The 23,805-nt window shown below is 39.3% G+C and overlaps 1 protein-coding gene across 5 annotated transcripts in view; it reads right to left on the bottom strand.

Annotated features, from left to right (window-relative positions):
- Positions 1–2,355: 2,355 nt before the first annotated feature.
- kiaa0753 (KIAA0753 ortholog) overlaps positions 2,356–23,805 on the bottom strand; it is a 28,465-nt gene continuing 7,015 nt past the window's right edge. For 3 of the 5 annotated variants that reach the window (XM_081614746.1, XM_081614749.1, XM_081614748.1), the window contains 10 exons: positions 23,617–23,735; positions 22,774–22,929; positions 22,110–22,178; positions 20,186–20,273; positions 19,978–20,049; positions 19,286–19,450; positions 16,174–16,255; positions 15,574–15,694; positions 5,521–5,751; positions 2,356–3,158 (listed from right to left, as the gene is read on the bottom strand). In XM_081614746.1, coding sequence (XP_081470872.1) covers positions 2,999–3,158; positions 5,521–5,751; positions 15,574–15,694; positions 16,174–16,255; positions 19,286–19,450; positions 19,978–20,049; positions 20,186–20,273; positions 22,110–22,178; positions 22,774–22,929; positions 23,617–23,735 — 1,263 coding nt within the window. In that variant the 3' untranslated portion in view covers positions 2,356–2,998. Of the gene's footprint in view, positions 3,159–5,520; positions 5,752–8,578; positions 8,907–15,573; positions 15,695–16,173; positions 16,256–19,285; positions 19,451–19,977; positions 20,050–20,185; positions 20,274–22,109; positions 22,179–22,773; positions 22,930–23,616; positions 23,736–23,805 lie in introns of those variants that run through there. The other 2 variants (XM_081614747.1, XM_081614750.1) reach the window with 2 other exon arrangements.

The following is a 23,805-nucleotide window of genomic DNA, read 5'->3' as shown; positions in this document are numbered from 1 at the left end:
TCCTGCCTGACAGACTGCTCAACAATGACCAACCTTGCTGCCAGCATGACTAATAAGCCTGAGGACTTGACATCCATCTGATATGAATACAGAGCATCAGCTGAAAAAAAAAGCAAAAAAAACTCCCGACTTAAATGTCAAATACTTTACCAACATACAACTGTTCCCCCTCAAAGCATCACAAATGCACCGCAGTCAGTGAAATCCCGACCGGGTTTTTAAATGAGCTCTGGTAATGATTCAGCGCCGGCCAGAGGCAAGGTCTAACCCCCTCCAATCATTATAAATTATAATTATGTGCAAAATAGTTGCTAATTCTGGTCTTTACAGAGGAGCATCTACATGTGTACAGTACAGCGACTCAGAGAAATATTCACTCACCTTTGACCTTTTCCTCTCACTTTTTAAATTACAATTGCAAACTTTGATGTATTTTATTGGGGATTTTATGACCGACGCAAAGTAAAAATGATATATGGTGGATAAAGAAGGCTGGTTCTGTTCTGAAAATGATGGCCCAAAGGATTCTTCATAAAAATCAAGAAAATTACAGACAAAACAGTCAGAGGTTTAATTTCAACCACTGTAACACAGACCGCTACAGTTCTTGTCCACAGCCATTATTAGCATCCAAAATAACTGTTTGAAGAAAATTGTATATTATGTATTACAACTAGAGGGTTGTGGTTCGATCTAAAATATTGATAATATCGATAAGTTGGTATCGGTGTCAGATCAATGCTAGTGTGGTGAGATTGATGCTTTAGTTTCAGGTTCCTTGTGAAAATTTTTGTTTTCTTTTATTTTGTAGTTTCTCAACTCTACCTCAGAAAAAAGATTTTTGGTTCAATTTGTACTTTTTTTTGCATGTTGTTTTGGAAAAAAGAAGCAAAACAACTTGTTTTGTTCCTGTTTGTCATGTAAAAATATGTCACTAAAGTATTTTGTTGGCACCTATAAACTCTGTCCAAATTCTGTCCTGAGTTTTAACAAAATTATTCAAAGAAGTCAGAAGTTTAATGGTACATTAAACTTGAATAACAAAAAATACCGGTAGAAGTATCGGCGATACTTGCCCTTTATTTGCTTGGTATCAGATCGAAACAAAAATGTGCAGTATCGCACACCTCCAATTACAACGTTCAATTTTCCTCTGAGGTTAATAAAGTATTCTTGAATTGAACCGAATTGTATAGCCAAGTCTTTTGGAGTAAGCCTCTACCATCTTAGTTTATTTAAATCAAGCTCTAGTGATTATTTTAGTAATTGATTATTCTGATTAATCAGATGTGACAAAAAAAGGGCACATTCAACACTTAAACCTTTATTATTCAATATTAAAAATACATAAAAAGATGAAAATTAAATTCCATTTTTAAATTAGAAAATAAAAATGTTATTGAATAAGATGCAATAAAAAAGTATTCCTTTATTGTATGTTTTGTATGTTTTATTTTTTTTTATCTTAAGTCCAAAATGCATGTTTTTTGCACCGTTTTGGCTTAATTAGTGCTGAGTATGTTGTTTTAATCATCAAATGTTTTTTTTTTTTAGTCTTTATACTCCAGTTAACGATTAATCAAATGCTAAATTAGTTGACAATTATTTCAATAATTGATAAATCACGATTAATCCGATTAATTGTTTCAGCCGTAATATAAAGTGAAACTTTATGTGACTGTGTAATGAAAGCTTATCACCTGATGGAACATGTTACATCACATTAGCTGCATGTTCCGATGAGACCATTGCTTCCCTGCGTTTCTGACCCGTAGCAGTGAAGCGTAATTAGCTTCTGTCATCAGAGAACCGGCATTACTTCCCGACGATTCCAGCTGACTGGCCTCCATTTGTCAAAGCTCACGAAGAAGCCTGTATGGAACAATCAAATCCAGCCAAGATAAAAGACGGAGCTTACTAATTTTGCTGTCTAGTATATAAATAATGCTGCAAGCCGGTCCCCACCGTCCAGAGCAACATCTGCATGCGTTTCCCCCCTTCCACCCCACACTGTTCTGGATGGATGACTTTCATGTTGCCATCCAGGGACTCAGGCGTTTTCTAAATGGACCAATCATGTCTTATTTTCTCTAATGTCAAAATTGACACTTTTCTCTATAATTGCAGTTTGTTCAAGTCGTAATTATCTGTAGTGTACTTTATAATCTACTGGTTGTATTTTGCACAGTTTAGTGGGCTAAAATGCAACATGGGAAGTGGAATTACATCAATTTACATGTCCCCACAAGGAAAGCCTTGATGACTAAAAAAACTTTAAAAAAAATAACTCAATTTCCCTCTGCTGAAACATACTGTCATATTGTAATAAACTTTGATAGAAAGCAAAAAAAAAACAACCTCTGAAGCATTTATTTAGAAAATAAAGCACAAGGAGAGTCTGAGCGGCCGTGGAAATAAACATAAGATGCAATTTGCTTTCCAGACATTTCTAAGTGGAGGCCATATGGAATAATTCATTTCTGTATTCCACCGTGAAAATAGAAAGTGTGAGTAATCCTCGGGGAGATTTATACCAAGTGCAAAGGGAGGACAGTAATCTTCTAATCCTCTGTAATGTTGTAATGGTCTCTCCAAGCTTATCTACCCTAAACTAACTTTCCCCGAGGAATACTTCCCAGATACAAATGGACCGGAAAGAGCGATGAGACCATTGCTTCCCTGTGTAATTCACACACAGGGAATTACACAGACACTTCTCAATCTGCAGCGGCTTCTCAAAAAAAAAAAAAAAATCTAAAATCTCAGTAAAATAAAACGTGATTTCATTCGAAATAATAATAATATAAAAAAAAAAAACACTGAAAAAAATAAAAACATCCACTTTCAAAATGTACAAAATGCTTTAAAAAAATAAATATTTGTAGTTTTGTGTCTGAAATTTCAGGTTTAATCCAACAGGAACACGTAATGCGGTACGGTACAGTTTTTAAGGAAACCGTAGCCGACGCAGCTCTGGGGGCTCCCTACTGGTTTCTCCCTACTGGTTTTTCCCAGCTACAGCCGGAGCTGACGCAGGAACTGAGTGGACGGGCTGCAGGAACTCGGAGGTGAACACGGCCTCGGCATACTCCTCCACCACGACCTGGAACTCCTTCGCCACGTCCGCCAGCGCCTCCGACAGCAGCTCCTCCGCCACGCTGCAGCAATGGAAACAAGCAGGAACGTCAGACCAAGCAGGCAGGGCAGCGAGGAACCAGTCGAATACATGTCAACAACGCTGTTAGTAATAATAATCGTTTATTGCAAAAGCAATGAAGGACATCTATTCCATCTGGAAGTGTTAGCAACCCTTTGAAATTAAGGTAAAGATCTACATCTTAAAGGGAAGCAGACGCAGACGAACTATGCACACAGAGATTGTCAAGAGCAGAAGAGGACAGTGGTTGGTTTATTAGACCTTTGATGTAGTAGATAAGACAGGTGGCTAAGATCAACCTCATATTAAATGTCGGCCGATATTTAATTGTCTAAGATGTTATAACCCTCTGTCTGTTTTCTCTTCCATTCTTTCAAATGTAAACAAAGATGGAGGAGCATCATATTTAAGCAGATGTAGGTTTGAATGCCCTGCACTATAGTCGGCTTCCTGCTTTTGGAGAGGTCTTGCATCGGAACCGCGCCAGATTTCACTTCAACCGAACTGAGACCTGGATTTTTAGGCGAACCAGAGTTTGCTCTTTTTGTCTGCATCAGAGTTTGACTGCACATTCACTCTTCCCCACACAAACTGGACTTTCTAGACAAACGAACTAGATTCGATTAAAGAGGACCAAACAGGGCTGGTGTGAACACATCCTAAGCCTCGGAGAATCCGAAGTCCCATTTGTGTTTCCTTGATCCAGTCACAGTCGAGTTCAACAAGCTCAACTTTATGCTGAGAATGTAGACGCAGCTTTTGCTCTGTCTGCATTACTATTGACTACATAGGTTGTTTTTTTGTTTGTTTTATTAAATTTTTTGCTCATGTTAAGAACAAAGTACACTAACTTGGCTAAATATATGACGCAACACAGCATCTATTAGGGTAATCCCCTGTAGGTTTCACACTTATAAAATGCGCTTTCATTGGGTCTAGAAGACGACTCCTGCAGGCCAGAGTTAGAACATTATCTGGGTCAACACACATATCACAGCAGGGACGGGTGAGACTGCTCCAGAAGTCCAAAACACCCCACCAAATCTTTAACATGTCAGAGAATCCAAAAAGTAGAGTCAGAGTAATTGTGCGGTGGTGAAGATTTAAAGGTTAAAAAGAAGAACTCATGAGAAATGAGAGAAACTCATGAGAAATGAGAGAAAAGACTGAACTGTTATGGATTGGACTTGCCGTGATGAGGCATCACAGTTAATGCGCTTTGAGCCGTGCTGAACAACTCCCTGCGCTTTTACATATTTACCGCACCACTAATCGAGTTGGCCGATATTAATGTAATTTAGACCTCAAAATGAGGAAGTTCGTCTAAACACTGAGTTATTATCTGCCCCGGGTTTAGCCAAGTGTTGGAAGCGGGGCTTAAAATAGCTCCCAGGATGTATGTTTTCTTTGTCCTGGCAGTGCTTAAGATTCTATGTAGCAATCAGTCTGTCAGCAGACAGATTAAATGAGATCCTCCAGGTGGTGTGGCTGCACACCAGCACACTGCTGCTCATTACCATCTCATCACTCAGGAAGGATGCTGCTGCACTGTGTCAGGGTTGAGGGAGGGGGTGTAGAACAAAAGTGTGCCTGGTATCACTCTTCAAAGAAAAAAAAAAAAACTCAAAATAATTGGATATCCTAACAAAATATTATTTTTCTAGCTAGTTGGTCCCTCTGCTGTTTTCATTACGACTGTGTGGTTTCTCAAACTGAACCACTTTTTAATGTTTTGTATTTTTGGATATTGGAGTTTTATTATTCTTTTTTCCGCCATCATTTGGGCTTGTAAAAGAAAACCTTGCATGGCCTGTAAACCAGACAACCTGGGAGTGCGTCTCGTGAGTAGCAGACTAAACACATTTATTTTTGTTGTTGTTTTTGTCTTTTATTGGACACTTCTTTATATAACACTGGATTATTTACGGCCACAAGCCTGACCCTGTGCATGTGTGGGTGAGTGGTTTGGGAACATGAAGTGTGTAGCGTTAACTGAAGTGTGTTTGCATGTTAAACTTTACTGTTTTTATTGGATTGCTGTTGTTGTCCACTCATTTATCTCACCTTCTCCTTTGACTTCCAACTTTAGTGACCTATAGGAATAGTGCTGGCTACTCATATTTACCCATTAATACATTTTCTATGAATGGAGTGACGTGACTTTTGTCGAACTTGCTGGCAACAGCGGAATGGGACATGAGCTTCAAACTGGAGGCTGAAGCATGCCCCAATCTATCCTACAATAGCACACAAATATGTGGTAAAGTATTGCAGAAATGGCATCAAACTTGTGGATTTAGACGGTTTACGAAGACGAGAGGGCCTCTGCCAACCTGTCAGAAAAAGTCAGCACTTTTGTTTACCTGTCCGCAGCGGCCCAGGTGTTGAAGCTGTCAATGGCCCCTTGAGACCCAGAACCGAGGTAGGCGTTGTAGTCTTCCTTATACTGGCGGATGTTCTTCAGCGTGCTGCCTGGCACCGAGAGAACGGTCCTGCTTCTCTCTGCCCTGTCATTGGGCAAAATTTTGTTTGTGGGTAGGTGTTGTTGTTGGTCCTGTGTTTGGACCTCCGTTGGGCTGCTCTCAAACAGGAAACTGTGATGGGGGAGCAGAAGAAGAGGCCCATGAAGTTAGTTGTACCATAACTTATACTAGTGTTTACATTTTCAAACACCCATTTACAGACTAAGGGTGCTTTCACACAAGCCCTGTTTGGTCCGCTTCAATCAAACTCTAGTTTGTTTGCCCAGAAAGTCTGGTTTGCTTAGTAAGGTGTGAAAGAGCAATTGAACTCTGGTGCAGTCCACCTAAAAGATTAAATCTTGGTTCGGTTGACATGAAATCTGATGCTGTTTCAATGCAAATGTGATTGAAAGCAGGCGAGAGACCGCTCCATAAGCAGGAAGCGAAGTGTAGCGCAGGGTATTCTGGGTAAATACAATCGAAACTCTCGCGAGAAATGGCTCCTGGTCTCCTACCAAAGACAAAAGAAAAATCCTACAACCGGTAAAATCTGACACCACTCCATATTTGTTTACATTTTGTGAAGAAGAAGTTGTGCTCAGTGTCTTCCTCAAATGTTTTTATGCTGTGTTCTTAAGTTGTTCTTGGCGCAGCGTCACCACAGACAAAGAGAAAAACAGGTTTTTCAAAGGTTTTTTTTTTTGACAATGCAATGTGAAAGCAAACAGCAACAGCTGGAAATGTAACAAATGTTGCAACTTTGGTTCCCAATCGAACTGAGTCTACCAGACTAAAAGGTGTGGAAACACTGTAAAATTCTTCCTTTGCCTTTTGGTAAATTGAGGATGATTATGATTATTTTTAGGAAACATATTGCGTGCAGGCCAACTCTCACATCTGAGCCTCGTTATGGACGAGGATGGCCTCAGCTGGGCATCTCTGAGTCCTGGCCTTATAATCCTCTCAGTTCAGACGAATCAGCCTGCCTCTCGTAACATCCCTCGCTGAGCTATATTTAGGGTTGCAGCAGCTCTCAAGCAAACGATTTCTTTCTATTGTGCTCCCCGGACCTCGGCTGAACTTGCCTCGGTATTGACCGGGGGGGCCACGAGCAACACAACAGCCATAAATACGAAAGCGGTGGCACAGTCAACTTTGTTTCCTCTCCCAAGCTGGTTGATCTGCAGTCTGACAGGCATTAGAGGACCGACGGCACAGCCCACCGCCGGCTCACGTATTATTCATAAGAGTCAAGGAGGCACCCAGGCTTTTTCTGACATGGTGGCAAATAAACAAGACCTACCAGCGTTTTTACATTTTGGTCTCACTGCAAAAGCAAAGAGGACATTGTGAGCTGAAGGTGAAAGTAAAGAGAGGAATGATGACAGAAAATGACAGGCATATGATAAACTTCGCCTGGCCACTGCCTTGATGAGCAATTTCGTTCAATTTTCATCTCCCTTCGGTGCTCCGTCTGGGCTTTCTACCACTGAGCTTCGCGTTTCTGGTAGAATTTCAACAGGGCCAATGAGCACACAGGAAAAGAAGTTGGGAACAATGACATTGATTTTCTGCGCTGTTTTGTTTGTGGTCCAGCCTGAAGTTTAGCAATGGTAGCAGTGGAAGTGAACGAAGCCTTTCAGTCTGCGTTGGCCACGCTTCTAAATATCGAATTGACACTAACCGTCTCGTTCACATCAGCATTTCTCTCTTCATAGTGGAGGATGGTTGTTTACAGTGCAGGCAACTTCCAGTAAACTTCATAGCATCAAACTGCTATATGGCTGAAAAACCTTTCATGATATAAGCATTTCATATCACAATATAATAAACAATTAATGATTAGGTTTTTTTTTTGTTTTAAATAGCTGAAACTATAAAACTGGTGGTGTGACATTTCCCGTTTTACACAATTTCCTCCTGAGCTGTTGTACTCATTTTCTTCCTTCACTCCGTGTTGATTTTTTATTTTTAAGCAGTTATGAGACAAAACCTTAGAGCTGCTGCTGCGCCAGTTACACAACAGGTTGTTGCTAGGTAACCAATGATTGAGTTGATTGGTTGATGCCACAAACCTTGCTTAGCTGGCCATGAGAGGTTGAGCGACAGAAGAATTTGCTCTGCCTACATCCCCCAGAATGCCTTGCGGTTCTGGATCAGCGTTTAGTGAAATTACTTTTCATTCTGACACATTTTCTATCAAAATTGTTTTTGGTGTTTTTTTACACTTACTCCTTGGCATATTAAGAAAAAAAAATACTATATTTTATACATATATATATATATATATATATATATATATATATATATATATATATATATATATATATATATATATATATATATATATATATATATAAAATACAGTTGGAAAAGCAGATGACACAACTGGTCAAGAAAAAAAATATGTAATGGATTAAAAAGGGGAAACTGATTTCAGAGTCAGAATTATAAATCTGCTATAAAATGCATCTCCCAAACAGGGAAACATATGAAAGCATTCCAGTATTGCTGAGTGGGGCTTTCATCTCTCTTATTGATTTGTTTGACCTGCTGACGGAGCAGCAGCGGGTCGGTTCGTATTATCCAGGTTCTGGATCTGGGCCGTTCACCACGGATACGTACAGTAAATCTTATTTTCCCCTTTGCTCATGAGCGAAAAGATGAAATCGCACGATGCATTGTCTCAGTGGTCGCTCAGAAGCATTCACACACAAGCAACGAGAAAGGTGGCCAGAGCGAGAGTAGATGTTGTTTTGGAAAAGAAAAGTAGTCATGAGGGACAAAGTCGGCGCCGGCACCGGTAAGAGCTGATGGGAGTGAAAAACAGATGCATAGCGTAAACAACTGCTGGGTCTCTGTTGTTGTTTCACATCAAAATCTAGAAGTCGCTATACCTGTTAAAAAAAACCTACTTTACATCAATTTTTCATTTTCAACTCCAATTTATTTTTTGAAACATGTTCAGTATTTCTCGACTCTGCTCTGCTATAGTGACAGCCATAAAGCATTAAATCAGGAAAAAGCATTCCCGAATAGCAGCCTGAGAGCGTCTGTTATCAGACAATGGAATCACAACGCCTCCAGCGATAGACAAAGTGACAAAAATCTGCTGCTTCGTCTCTCTGTCACATGAACGTCGTCTCCGAATGAGCATGTGTTTCAAAAAGCCCGAGGAAGGGGCTGAATGTTTCTCCTCTCTGGGCTGAAGAATGTGAGCTATAAAACAACAAACACGACGATCTCTTCACACATTGTTCTGCTCCAAATCCCAAAAATGTAACTTCCTGCAACATAGAGTCAACAATAGGAGAGGATTCATTTTCACGACAAAACTGATGGAAAAATAAACGGCTCTTTTTATGTTTGTTGTTGTTACTGTTCGTTTTACCCCAGGAAAGTGGGGAAGAGGGGGCAGAGCTTCTCCAATTAGCTGCTGTATTTAAAACAGGAAATGAGACTTTTTATCAATGCTGTCTCTCCATCCTGTCTTAAATTGGTTTTCTGTCTTGAAACTGAGTTCAGACTCAAACGTTTTAATTAAATGGACTTTTTACTTGGGGAGGGGGGGGTAAATTCAGCAGCATAAAATGTTTGAGTACAGTCAAAGCTTTCAAAACCTAAAAAGAAAAATGTTGAGTAAAAGAATTAAGGAGGCTAACTGCTCTGTCAAAGTAAAACATTATGTACTAATCAGAATTTTCTCGACAGTTTCAATTCAACGGACTTGCAAAGCCGACACCAAATTTAGCCCAATTGGATTTTCCTTATGAAAATGTTGAAAGTAGCAACAGGAATACCATTCAAAATATATTCCTTTAGCCTTTCTGCCATGGGCAGTTATTAATGATTCATTTTGAGAGCAGAGGTGCAGTCTGACTGCGTGTCTGAGAGTCGGCGAGGTTTTATTCTTTAGCAATTTATAGGAGCGATTTACACACTTCACACAGCAGCAACACATTACTAAAACAGACGGCTCTGTGTGTATCACCAAAAACAGGGACTTCATGGCTTTAACTCTGAGAATTTTAAAAAGAAGAAACAGTCATTTGACTATACTATGTTCAGCTAATATCTTATCTTCCTCATTCCCTCTTTCTCTCTTTTGTGGCCTGATTGATCTGCAGACATCTTTCTACATATTGCACATAATAAAGTTTCCTTTGAAATCATGTCTAACCTCACTGCTTCCTTAAAGGTGCAGTATGCAGCTTTTATAAACAACACATTTTTTACATATTTTTCAAAACTGTCATCATGTTGTGACCGTATTAAATCAGATAGATAATAAATTTAATCTCTGTGGTCCTACTGCCACCTGCAGAAATACACTGCTGTCAGAAACAACCAATCAGAGCAAGGCGGAGGGTTTTGATGCTGTCAATCAAGCCTTTGTACGAGCTTCTCTCTTCTTCTCTTCTGCTACTTCCCCACGTGAATGTTCAGTCTGGTTAGCATGGCCACCAATGGCGGCGGATAAATAGTTTTCCTGTAAAGGTAAGTTATTTCTCCCAAGGCTGCACGTATACAAGTCTGATTGACACTGCTGAAACCTTCCTCCTTGCTCTGATTGGACGTTTCTGACTGGGGAGCAGTGCATTTTACAAATTATCTGTCTACTTTTATACTGTCACGATAAAACGGTCACATATTGACACATGGTGACAGTTTTAATAAATATGTAACAAATACGTCATAAGCCTATATTTTGGGGGCGCTGTGGTGGATGTCACGGGTTTGATTCCTGGCCTGAGGACATTTGCCGCATGTCTTCCCCTCTCTCATTACCCACTTTACTGTCAATTCACTAACAAATAAAGGCCACTACGGCCAATAAAACCTAAAAAAAACCAAAAAACATATTGTTTGTAAAGGTTAAATAAATTTGCTTTAAACATATCACTTAGGAAAAATAGCTAACTGAGACGTCTTCAATCAGGAACAAGGTCCACACCGAAGAGTGTTTCTTTTGCAGCAACTTGAAAGCACAAAGATTTGTTGAGCTCACAAATAAATAAAAAAAAATCTGATTTTGTATTTTGCAACTGGCCAAACACTGGTCGGTGCAAATCAAGGGAGTAAATTAACTCATTCTGATCACCAAAATAAACATTGTTGCAGGATTTTGTTTGTTTTTGCTGGTTTGGGAGTATCAATTCAGACAGAAAAAAGCAGCTGGCACATGTCACACTGTCCTTACAACAAGAGTCTTAAATTGATGATTCATGTAAGCATCATCCATCAGAAACACCAGATAAAAATCAATAATATAACCCAATATTTGATCCAAACTCCATTTATGCTCTTTCTGGTGTTGCACAAATATTGTTTTAGACCGCTACGTGGTTCAGCCAAAATCCCTGCCTTACAGTTTCACTTTAATTTCAGGGATAAGTTTCTGATTTTGAAAGAAAGCTCAATAAAACAATCAGCACCTGGAATAAGTTGCTCCATCTAGCTCATAATAAATTACACACCATTTTGATCAATTGTGGAAAAGTGAGCAGATTGTGGGAAAAGAGTTCCTGTTCCTCATCCAAATCACGTTCCTACACGAGAGAAAAAGAAACACTGAGCCTTAAGCACCACTGACCAGTCAAACTGAAGTTTACATCGTCTATCCAGGCTCGTTATATTTAAACACGTTCAATAAAAGTTTAGCACCTAAAGTTAGATTCTTCAGAGCAGTGTCTGACAAAGATAGTTTATCGCGGTCATAATTTCTCTCTACTTGACTCACGCCATTAAACACGAGCAAATGGATTTTTGTTTTTTTCCGCAGACGCTTCTGTGCAAAGTCAAGCTGACCTCAGAGAAACAAGATGTCAACGTTGCATCATTTCATATTTTTAGACATTTTGAACAATGACGCATTTAACGATGTGACAAGTGATCTTGACATTTTGACAGTGAAATTAAACAAAACTAATTGGTAGTAATGAGTTAATCTTCAAGTGATTTTCTCCAAAAGTGACGGCCCACCTCCAGCTAGTGAATAATAAACACGGCTTGATAAGAGCTCTTATTTCAGTTGGCATTTTACTGTTTGAATGGGGTGGCTATTCATTGTGAGCGATCCATTTAAAGAATTAAAATCAATCAGACTTCTTGTTCGTGTTAATGTGAACCATCACTGCACTGCAATCAGGCTTAAAGATGTAAAATATCAGGCAGTCAAGCTCACAGGCTGTGGGTTTGCTATTCTGTAAAAGGGAACATTTGCAGAAAACAAATGAATGAAAAATGTTTTCTATGATGGGATGTGTGAGCCTGCAGAGATAAAACCAATTATTCACTAGTAAGGAAGAGATTTTGTTTTTTTTACTACTCCAAAATTATCTGACATTTAGCATTTAGTCACATGTTTCTAGACTCCAAAGTGTTCTGGAGCTCCTGGTGACTGATGAAACAGACCAGCGTAACGGACGTAATGCAACCTCAATGGAGTGGATGACCAGGCCCAAAATCTGGGTGTACTGATGGATTCAAACCAGAACTTCTACAGACACATAAAGACGATTACAAAGTCAGTCTTCTATCACCTGAAGAAAATTTCCCAGATGCTGCTCGCGTTCTGACTAAAACAAGAAAGATAGAGCACATCGCCCCAGTTCTAAAGTCATAAAGAACTCTGGACGATATTATAAATATCAAAGTGAGAAATAGGGATTGTGCGATAATCTGCTAATTAAAAAAAACAACAAAAATCATACACACAAAACCACAATCATAGTTTGTAAATAAAACAAGCACCACCCAATACTCATATTAACTTAATAATGTTTTAAAAGTACAGTTGACAAGCTACGAGTCTTTAAAGAAGCCGACTCCATACTAACTACCAGAGCAGATAGCCTGACTAATTGCCAAGTTAACATTAGTTTATGTATAAAGAGCGAGAATACAAAAAAGTTTCATACTGTGACTTCTTTGCATAGACTTTTTACCAACTTGCATAAGAAGCCAAATTCGCGCGTCTTGTCTTTCATTGTTTTACATTTTACGTGTAAGATCACGTGGGATTGTGTGTCCTTAAATCTAATCTGACTGTTTTATTGTAATGTTTTAGGGTGAATTTGGTTGATTGTCCAGTTCTCCAGAGCTGGAACTGAATTGGACTTATTTGTCCTGTACAGAACCTCACCATGACATTTGCTGTAAATTGTCATGATATACATGATAGTCTCATACCAACTCAACATCCAAGTTGATTTACAAATGCTTTAAAAAAATTGCAATTATTTCCAATTTCCACACTACCTTTTGGCAATTTATAGTTCAGAAAATATCTTACTGAGTGAATCGTTTAGGTCGGTGTGGAAACATCTCTACTGTAATAACTTAAACACCAAAGTTTAAAGTTCTGCTACAGCTTTGTGAAGATTATTATCAGATATAAGTTTCACTGTTGGTCCAACATTTCCGTCTCATTGAGTTCAAAGAAAACTTGATTCTGAGAGTAACTTCTGTACAAAGTCTCATTAAAAAGCAAAACTTCTCCTTTTGGAACCAGTTGAAAGAGACAAATTTGTTTGCCATCCCATGTCTGGACAATGTGCATGTTCTGAGAGGAACTGGTTCTTTTAAAATGCACTCTTAATTTGAACAGAGGATGCAGGAGGTGAGTATCTTTAATGCCACAGGGATTCCAAGGAGTTACAGAACAAATGAGCAGAAATCACCAAGTCCTTGTGAAGAGGCTGCAAAGCCAGATACCGCTGAAAACAAATTATAAACATCAAGTACTTGACTTTTTCAAGCAGCTGGGGCATGTTTGGCAAATAAATAAATAAATAAATAAAACCAGACAGAGCTATTACTTTATGACTCCTAGAAGAGTAAAAGATGAGTTACTGCCTCAGCGGATGGAAGAGCAAAGTCTCCGCAGAGAAAACTGAACCTGAGGCAAGGTTTAATTTGCAAATGCTTGCGGCTCAAATTTGTCAAAATTAGCCGATTCAACGGCTTTGTCGACGGTTTTCATCTCATCCTTTCTCTTTTTCCCCGTTCCTCCAAGCTTTTTATTAATTAAAGCAGCTCAAGCAGCCGGAGCTCTGGGCAGCGCCAGGGACAGGAATAGACTCTGCCCTGGGTACGGCACCCACCAAGTGAATTTTGTGGGATGAGCGAGGCCTCCCAGTGGAGATGTGATTGAAAAACAGTGGCACACGATGTGGAAAACAACCCCACACACCGACTGCGCATCGATAGAAAAACATTAACTGATTCCCGTCCAATCAGACGTGAATGAGTTTCCGTAAGAGATTGCTGCTGCATCCTTTAGTCTTATACAACCAGAACAATTTTACTTCAGATGAGAAAGCACTTTCCAAGTAACCAGATCCTTTATGTATTTAGATTACACAGGATCTACAGTATGTTCTCTTTTCTTCTTTTTCAAATTTTTTATGTTATTTTATTATTATTATTATTATTATTATTATTATTTTTGCACCATTATATCAATAAAGTGATTCAATAAAGTGGCAATAAAGTGATTCTGATGTAATTTTAATGTAAACAGTTCAACTGCATTGAGTTGGGCCTGAAACAATCGTGATTAATCAGATTCATTGCGATTAATCAAGATTAGCGTATTTTCCGCACTATAAGGCTCACCTCCTATAAGGATTATAAGGCGCACCTTCAATGAATGGCCGATTTTAAAACTTTTTTCATATATAAGGCGCACCGCATTATAAGGCGCATAGAATAGAAGCTACAGTAGAGGCTGGAGTTACGTTATGCATCCACTAGATGGAGCTGCACTAAACGGAATGTCAACAAAACAGTCCGGGGAGGAGAGCCTTCCGCGACTGGGCCGGGGCGTGGCTGGATGATGGTCTCCCTTCTCCGTTCGCGCACAGCATGTTTGTGGAGAACGTGGTCCTAAATGATCCGCAGACAACCTGATTCTAGACGGTCGGTAGGTAGATAGGTCAGTCAAACTTTATTAACAAACCAGTGTTCTGACAACTATCCCAGCATGCATAGTTGTTTTACGGACGAAAATGAAGTCGGCGGCTGCTTACAGTAGTTGCTAGACCTGTTGTGGCTCAATATTGGTTCATATACAAGGCGCACCGGATTATAAGGCGTACTGTCGGCTTTTGAGGAAATTGAAGGTTTTTAGGTGCGCCTTATAGTGCGGAAAATACGGTACTCACCTACTGAAATAATCGTTAACCAATTTGGTAATCGATTAATCACTAGCTCGGAGTATATAGACTGCCCAAAAAGAGACCAATTGCTAAAAATAACAACAAACTCTAAGCCAAAACTGTACAAAAAATGTATGAAATTTGCATTTAAGATATATATATATATATATATATATATATAAAATCTTATTTGTCTGTAAATATTTCCTGCTCAGAATTCCTCAAGTAGCATTTTCTGGGGAAAAAAATCACCTATTTTTTTCCCCAGATAATTCTTTGGATCTTTGGATCAACTGATCCAAAGATCCAAAGAATTATCTGGGGAGATGAATTATCTGGGGAAAAAAATTATCTTCAATTATCTAAACTCAGATTATCTAAAAGAATTATCTTCAGTTTTTCTTGCATTTTATGCAAGAATTTACTTCTCACTTAAAAATAAAATGGTTAAATTACTTGTTAATTTGCATTTTATTCATGTATTCCCAATATTGGATAAAAAAAGTTAAATGCAAAATCTGTAGGATGTGCCAATTTCTTTTTTATCTGATTAATAGCTTAACTGTCAGAATAATTTAGCTATTCATCGACAGCTAAAATAGCAGTTAGTTGCAGAACCTATATTGAATCCAAGAGAAAAAATAATGAAACTGAGAAGTACAACCCTAGCTGAAAACATACACAACAAAGTTAAATGGGTCAACCCCTCATGCAGGCCTCCAGGTGATACTCTTAGAAAAAGACGAGAGATGAATAAAGTAACGGATGAAGAAGGAAAGAAAGCACAACCCACCCTGCCTCTATGGGTTTCTCCAGAATAATATCAGCTGCGGTAGTCTGTTTCAGCGCCGGCCTGGTGAGCCTAATGGGTTGAGGAGAGGCCAGCCTGGAGCCTGGAGCGAGAGGCTGGGATCCTGGGAGGAGACGGGAAGAGGAAAATAGTAGAGAGTGACAGAGGTGACAGAGGGACAGACGGAGAAGTGACAAATATTCCCATTTCCATGTCAGCACCAGCTCTGTCTCCATCTACAGGAAGGACCTGAGTCGTGACTCTCTCAGCAACACGGCTATGGTGCTTTGGAAGAAAATAGTTCAGCTCGTATTTTCACCTGTAGCGAGTTACAACGACGTACTTTAACCTGCTTCACTGAGATTTTATGTGTGTGGAATGCATGTCACTCTGAAGATTTTTTTTTTGTAACATTTTTGATGCCATCTAACCTCCTTCAATTTCAAAAATGTTCACTTCTTTTTGTTGGTCTGTCTCATGAAATCCTGATAAACTAAATAGAAGATTGTGTTCTTAATGTGATGAAGAGGTATCAGTGTTTTTCCTTGTGCAGATAAATATAAATATTTAGTACTTTTGTTGGGTCTCTTTTGTTCCTCTTACCTGATGTTCTTGAGCGGTCCCAGTAAAGAGGGTCTGAATAGGCGATGGATGCGAACCGCCTCCTCACTTCTTCTTCTTCTCTCTGACCAAACACATAAGAAATGAAGCTTTAAACCAGGGGTCCCCAAACTTTTTCCTGTGAAGGCCACATAACTTTTCTCTTCTCCGGTGGGGGGCCGGAGTCAGTTTGTAACAGAAAAAGTGTGACGATTGCAGGAGTGCCTAAATGTCAAAATATATTGTTTTCCAAGCACAATCAAATAACATTCTCTGGGCTCTTCACAGAACAAGTCAGGAAATAAATAATAACACTATTAATTAAATAAATAATAACCAAATAACCTTCTCTGGGTTCTTCACAGAAAAAATCCAGGAAGGATTATAGTCCGTATTTTCCCAACTATGAGCTGCACTGGACTTTAAGCCACAACCCCAAAGTTTTTTTTTAAACCAGTAAACATGCAAACCGCAGATATCTCTGCCGCTCCAGGTTTTCCACAACGATGCAGCAGCAGCAGAGGGGGGCGGACACCCAAAATCTGAGTCATAACAGGTCAATTGAATATCACATTTATTAGGGTTGAAAAAGAAAAAGTTGCCAAGATTAGATTTAACAGAACTGATTAAGGTAGTTTCCAAAAAGATAATTGTAATAGTAAAAGTGCTGATCCTTCATGTCTGCTTCTAGCATGTGCTAAATCAGCAGACTGGTCAAGACGTGGAAATTTTGTTGCGGCCTGGGGGGCAGAGCTGGAGGGAGGATGAACAGTCAGATAAGGCTTCTGCATGTTGGTGTTCTCATTAAATACTGAATGTGCCCAATTTGGGTTGTCTTGGCCCTTTTATCGCAGCCTGTGGGATTTTCCCTGTCTGGGAATGAGAATACAACCTGTTGAATGTGACAGGTAGCCAATCAGAAAGCACGGTGACGTAAGAACAGAGGGGAATCCCAAACAGCTGACATATGGAGCAACTGAGAGTCCGGTAGATATCGGAGATGATATGTGGAAATGTTTATTATTAAATCTAAAGATCATTATGTTTATTCAGTTAAAAATGTTAACTATGAAAAAACATTCACCTCCAAATCATAGTGCAGCAAATAGAGCGGCTGCTTCTGTCGTCTTTCATCCTCCGCCTTTTCTTTTTGTTGCGCCTTTTATCTCTTAAAATGACTCCACAAACTATCACTACTGCCTCTACATTGTCATCCGTGTTTGGTTATTCTAAATTCCTGTATGCTATGTTGGGGGTTTTACTGGATTATCATCTGGAATCGGGATGTTTGTGACTTGAATCGGTTCGTGTTGCTCCTGCCTTGGACACACGAACCGATCAAACCTGTTGTAGTTTTATCAGCTCTGTGGTCACAGAGGTTTGGAGAATCGGCCGACAATTCTTAAATCTTGCTGTCTAAACCAGACTTAAGACTCACAAGCTCTACTCATCTTCTCTCGACCACTGCCCAAACGCTCTGACTCTGGTCGCTATGGTAACGTTTATATATCCCTTCAAAATAACAGAAGCGCCACAAAAACGAACATTTTACTTTCGTGAAAATTTTAACTCACGATAATGACTAATGAGAGCCCTGAGCTTGTTTCTCTGCAACGAGACGGTCCCATCACGGAGTGATGAAAAACAATAACATCCGAGGTGCGTTGCTTGAGCATAGCCTGCTTGGTCTCTACATGGCAAAGCAGCTTGAAGCGTCATTGCCTCATTAGCAGCCGGTCGCCGCATGTTACGCAGAGCGGGCTTTTAATGGGGGACTCACCTACCGGTCCGGGATGAATCCATTCTCCTGTCTCTTCTCTGGGCCTTTTCCCCTTTGCAAAGAAACTTTCCAAAGACATCTGATCTGTTTCTTACTCATTTTGCTGCTTGTGGGCTCAATGTTGGCGCGCAAGTAACCAGACTTCCAATGATTCACTTCCTGCTAAAGAGCCCCCTGGTGGTTGAAGAAAAATCCACATATAAACGGCGTATAGTCCGGAATATACGGTAAATGAAAAAAAATCTGAATGCTCTCTGGTATTGTTCAGGGGGCCTGACCAAATGTGGAGGCAGGCCGGATCTGGTCCACAGGCCGTAGTTTAGGGACGCTTGCTTTAAACGCTAAATGTTAAGGGTTTTTAGGTTCTCCAAGTAATCAAAAATAATCAGTTATTGCAGTTTGTATGTCATTATAGTTACACTTCCTTTTTCTTATCCTTAAAGCTGCAAAGCAACTTTATAAAAAACTATATTTTTAACATATTTATTCAAATATTCATTAAGTCGGGACAGTATAACTTAAGACAGCCAATCCAAATCCTCTGCCTCCTCCCTGTGGTCCCACTGCCATCTGCAGACCTACACCGCTCTCGATCACAAACAACCAATCAGAGGCAGGAGAAAGGTCTTGGTGCTGTCAGTCATGCCTGATTACACGCAGCTTAGAGTACAAATGGCGGAAAAGGAACTTGTGATTACACGACAACTGTTTATCCGCCGTCATTGGTGGCTATGCTAACTAGCCTGAGAAGACACGACAAGCTCAAATGTAGGGAACCAGCTGTAGCCTAGCATGGAGTAAGGGGGGAGGTGTGAGAAGCATGTAGACTAGGTTGATTGACAACACTAAGACACTCCTCCTGGCTCTGATTGGTTGTTTCTGACCAAGTGGTGGAGTAGGACTACAAGGAGGATGAAGAGCTCAATTTTTTCACATATTACTTTGTCAGGACATAGTCATACCTTTAACAAATATGGAAAAAAACATATTTGTATAAAAGTTACATAATGCAGCTTTATGAAGAAATATCAAATATCAGCTTTAAGGGGAATGAACCATAAATGACTTTATGGTTCATTAAGTACCAAATGAACCATAAATAAAGGTTAATACAAATTTCACTTGCAGTGTTTTCAAAATAACAGCCGAATCCTGGATCCACAGTCTAATATTCTGATAGTCGACCTCTAGACGGCAAATCAGTAAGCAGCAGCAGACTCCAACTGTCACAACAGCTCACTACAAATAACAAGCCGATTACAGGTAACCTTTGAGGTTGCACCGTGACCTTTAACTGGTTCCCCCCCCTATACCTCCCTGCAGGGCAACTCTCACCTGTATTTCCTCCATCCGAAGTAGCATGCTCTCCAGGGTGGAGGTCTGCAGCCCACGCCAGGTCATGTCCCCCATGCCCGTGTTTATGGCCCACGCATCGGGAGCAGTGTCCTTTAACAGATCTTCTTCCTGATGCTCAACGAGTCGCACGTGATCGCCTGCTGCCTATAAACCACGATTTGCAGCAAGGTGACAAAAAGCTGGCAAGATGCTATCATGAGTTCCTGTTGTTTTTGATGCGATACTGACTGATAACCAGAAAAGAATATTCAGAAGGTCTGTCACGATAACAAATTTTGCTGGATGATAAATTGTCCTTGAAGTTATCGCGATAAACAATAATACTGTTGTTCTGAGACCATTTTCATGGCATAGTAACGCAAGAACATATTCTCAAAGATCAATAAACTTTACATTTAACACGGGAACTGGAAAACATCTTAAATATACAAATTAAATAAACAATACAACAGAAATAGCAAATAAAGTGAATTATTAAGTCTCTGTAAAACAAAATTGTTCTTAAAAAAAAAAAGGAGGCTAGTTGATACGAAAGCAGCAGACTAAAGAATTTTGTCATCAAGTTTTTTGTAGAAAGAGAGAAAAACGATAAGTCATGCAAACAGGAATCAAGCTCATTTTAATTTATCATGTGATTAATTGATTTATTGCGACAGCTCTGAATAACGTACCATCTCATCAGCGTGCTCAGAGAGCCGTATCCTCCTAGATCTGTCAGGCTTGTTCTTGGCCACACCTTCCTGCTAAAAAAACCCCAAACAAACAGGATCACTGTATACTCTAGAGGATAAGAAGGTAAAAGCCTTTCAAACATGCACATGTAACAGAATGACTGGAAATGTTTGACACCACTGAGGTAACAGATAAAATCCTCTCCACCTGTGTTTCACCAGAGAGTCGCTGGCTGCCCTCTCTGGCGCCGTGCTCAGCTCCCTCAGCCCACTGGTTCTGGAAAACGTCTTCAGACCTGTGAACCAAAACAATCCTACGTCACAAGCTGCTCTGCAGTGGATGAATTACATTCCCTTTAACCAATAAGACGAGGCATATTCTCCAGAAAACAACAATAAAAATGGCATCAAGAAACTAGGTCGACCTTGGATTCTGAGTAGGAGATTTGTTAGCAGTTTCTTTTCAGAAATACTTGTTTTACTGTGAAAGTTTTTGTTATCCATTTTCCACAATGGCCTTGTTGTAGGTTAAAATGCCCTAAAGGAATCAACCAACAGTGTTTTGCATGGCTACCAATGTTCACATGAAGACGGTCAGTTGTAACTCACATGGTGAAGGAAATTAAAATGGATCTGGAAGCTCAAGTGTGAATTTTAGATTCACTTCTTTGTGTGCAAAGATACACACAAAGAACCCTCCAGAACCCTCTGGAGATAGTTTACTCCAGAGGGTTAGCACTATTTGTTACATGCTAATATAAGTTGCTGAAAACAATTCAGAGGTTTCACCAACTCAAATTTAAGACTTTTTTGCATCACAAATAAGAATTTAAGACTTATTTCTCCACAGAAACGTACAAACGTCTTCCAGCCAACTGGTGATAAATTTTCACTTAACTACAATAGACTAAAAAAAAAAGCTAGCAAGGTAGCTAGCTATCGGTAGCCTCAAATGTCTCGAGTTGCTGAACTCAATGAATATGTTTGAGTGAGACACAAACTTTTGCTAACAGAAAAGTCACATGAGAAAAAAAATGGAATATTAAAAAGTTCTGTCAAGACAAAATTTAAGACCCCAGAATAACATATTAACAGTCACCTTACTTTTTAAAATGAATTTAAGACATTTTAAGCCCAATTTTAGCTACATAAATTTAAGACTTGTTTAATATGCACGAGCTTTAAATGTCAGTTGAACTGCAGAGCTGTGTAACAGCTTCTCTCTCTCTGGCACATTTTGCAACAATGCCGCCAGTCCTAATGTAAACATTTAATATTTGTTTACTACAGAAAGGCTGCTTATCACCAATTTAATTATCCAATACAGAGCAGTAACTAAGAGCTTGTAGAACAAAAATCAATCATTTACAATGTGATGCACATTAAAAGAGCTTTTAAAGAGAAATTGTATTTGACTGAAAAAATGGTGATGGGACATTGGCCAGAATATGAAACATTTGCATGCAGCAGGTTTTTAAGCACAAAACCAGCAGCTTTAACTGTTGAGTTGAGTTTAAGTGATATCAACGTTTCCTTCCGTGAAATCACTAATTTAGCTGTGAAGAAAAAAGAAAATTCACTACGATGACAATTAACGCTGTTTGGACAAAGCGCTGACTGCACCTTGTCCTCGGCTGTTGCATCGTCAAACTCGCAAGTGACTAATTAGGAAATCTTTATTGGTCAACGAGGCTAAAAACTCTGCTTTCCCTTGTGCTTACCACATCGACAGCTTACTTTCATTTCTAATCTTTTGTCTGGGGGATAGTTTTGCCGCCGGCATAACTCCCGTTGTAGCTTCACGTATGATTGCGCTGATTAGTTTCTTTGAGTTGCTCTGGCTGATTGCTGTGTGGATTCCTGCCACGGACTGGCACCGGCACAGAGATTTAGCAGCAGGATTGTTCCCGAGTGATGTGAGATAATTATTTTTTTCTTAATTAATACAATGGTGAATGTTTACAAGAGATTAAAAAAAACAAAAAACTATTATATTGTATTACTTTAATTATTGCGTTTACATATTATATTTACAATTACCGTCAAGTGATTATCCTCTCAGACCTCAACCTGTTTTGTTATGCGTGTTGAATTTGAAAGTCATGAATACTTTGTGTGTATCAGTTTTAAACCTTAATCTCTGAATGTGTGGCGCCTCTTCCTCACTGAGCTGCGTAGTCATCTCCTCTTGATAAGACGTACTGCAAAAAAAAAAAAAACAGCCGGCGATTTATACATGATGCCAAACAGAAGTTTGATTAAGACTTTCACATGAATAACTTATAATCCGCATCCCTAAAACCAGGCTGCTAGCTGCTGATTAATAGGAATCCACAACTGTAGTATTTAACAGTTGATTAAAAGAGCGCATATGTGCAATACTCAATCAATGCAACGCTTATAAGCACCGGAAACGCACCAATCACTAATCACTCAAAAAGAGAAATGGCCTCAATTGTATCTAGATTAATTTATAGGCAAAAAATAATAATAACTTGAATCGTAATCGGAGTGTTGCCTGTGGCTTTGCAGCAAGTGGGGTCTGGCATGAAGGTTAGAAATGACTCAGTGAATACTGAGTAAGGGGCTCATTAAAATTCATTTCCACTCCATTTCATCTACTTGGCATTTTTCCCTTCTTGCAGGGTCAGATCATTTATTGAATGAAGCTGAAATGAACAAAAAAAAAATTACAAAACGACTAATCTGGGAAATGGCACTGATTCACTCTGAAGCAAATTGCAAAGTGGAAGATGTAAAAAGAAAAAGGAAAAAACAAAAAGAGGTGATTCTCGCCTCGTTGCTTCTTTCGGAGCTGCTCGCTGCGTGGCGGCGCTCACTCTTCGCTCGGCTTCTGACTGACGTCCCGCCTGCTCCTCCCCTGGAGGGCTCGGCAGGGGCTTCACCGGGGAGAAGAGGCAGCGGGGCTCAGGCCTCCACCTCTGAGGCGCTCTGTTGGGAAGTCAGCATGGGATTAAAAGGCACAGGTAGGAGCAAAGACGGATGTAAATAAGAGAAATAATCCTGCCAGACAATGAGATGAAACAATCCTGGAAAGGTTTTGATTTATTTTCACTTGATTTCATAGTGTGATGTTGGGCTGAAACGATTAATCGAGTTAATCATGATTAATCCATCACTGAAATAATCGTTGTGTAATACTTAAAATAAACACTTCTTTGTCTGTTTCTACCAAGAATTCCTCAAGTGGGATAGTTTTAGTTTTACATGGTTCAAATTCTCAAAAAAAAAAAAATCTCCTATTAAGCATCTTTTGCTATCCAATTATTATTAAACAGTTAATCCAAAAATATTATCATCAGATTTTCTTGCAATTTAGCCAAGAATGGTTTTTTTTTCTTAATTAAAAAAAAGAAATTGTTGGTTTTTATCACATTTTATTTATCCATTTTAAATTTTGTTTTAAAAACAAAATTGTTTTTGTTTTCTATCTCTACTTATGGAGAGATAGAAAAGTATTCTAGAGGAAAATAGGCCTTTTATCATTTTTACAACTACAAATTCTTACTTTTTTAAGTTCTGTCTTACTAATAATTGTTACCGTAAAATCAAACATGTTATCAATTTCGCAGTTGCAGTTCTTTTCTTTTTTTTTTTTATTGTTTCATAAAGATTTACTGCTGTTGAGGAGAGTGGGGCGACGTTGGCATCCAGGGAACAGACTTCTCCCGCTGAGGCAGCTGACTGACTCGGAGATGAGAGGAAACTGTCGGCTGTTGGAAACCTGCGTCTCTCATCTGGTCGGGATGAGACGCATTTTCAATAAATCAATAAATATTGACCGTGACATGTTTACAAAGACAGATG

Source organism: Poecilia reticulata, chromosome 13, assembly GCF_904066995.2.
Source record: "Poecilia reticulata chromosome 13, P_reticulata-male-v2, whole genome shotgun sequence".
NCBI lineage: Eukaryota > Metazoa > Chordata > Actinopteri > Cyprinodontiformes > Poeciliidae > Poecilia > Poecilia reticulata.
The sequence above is the reverse complement of the archived record's forward strand: the minus strand, read 5'-3'. Positions and strand labels throughout refer to the sequence as shown.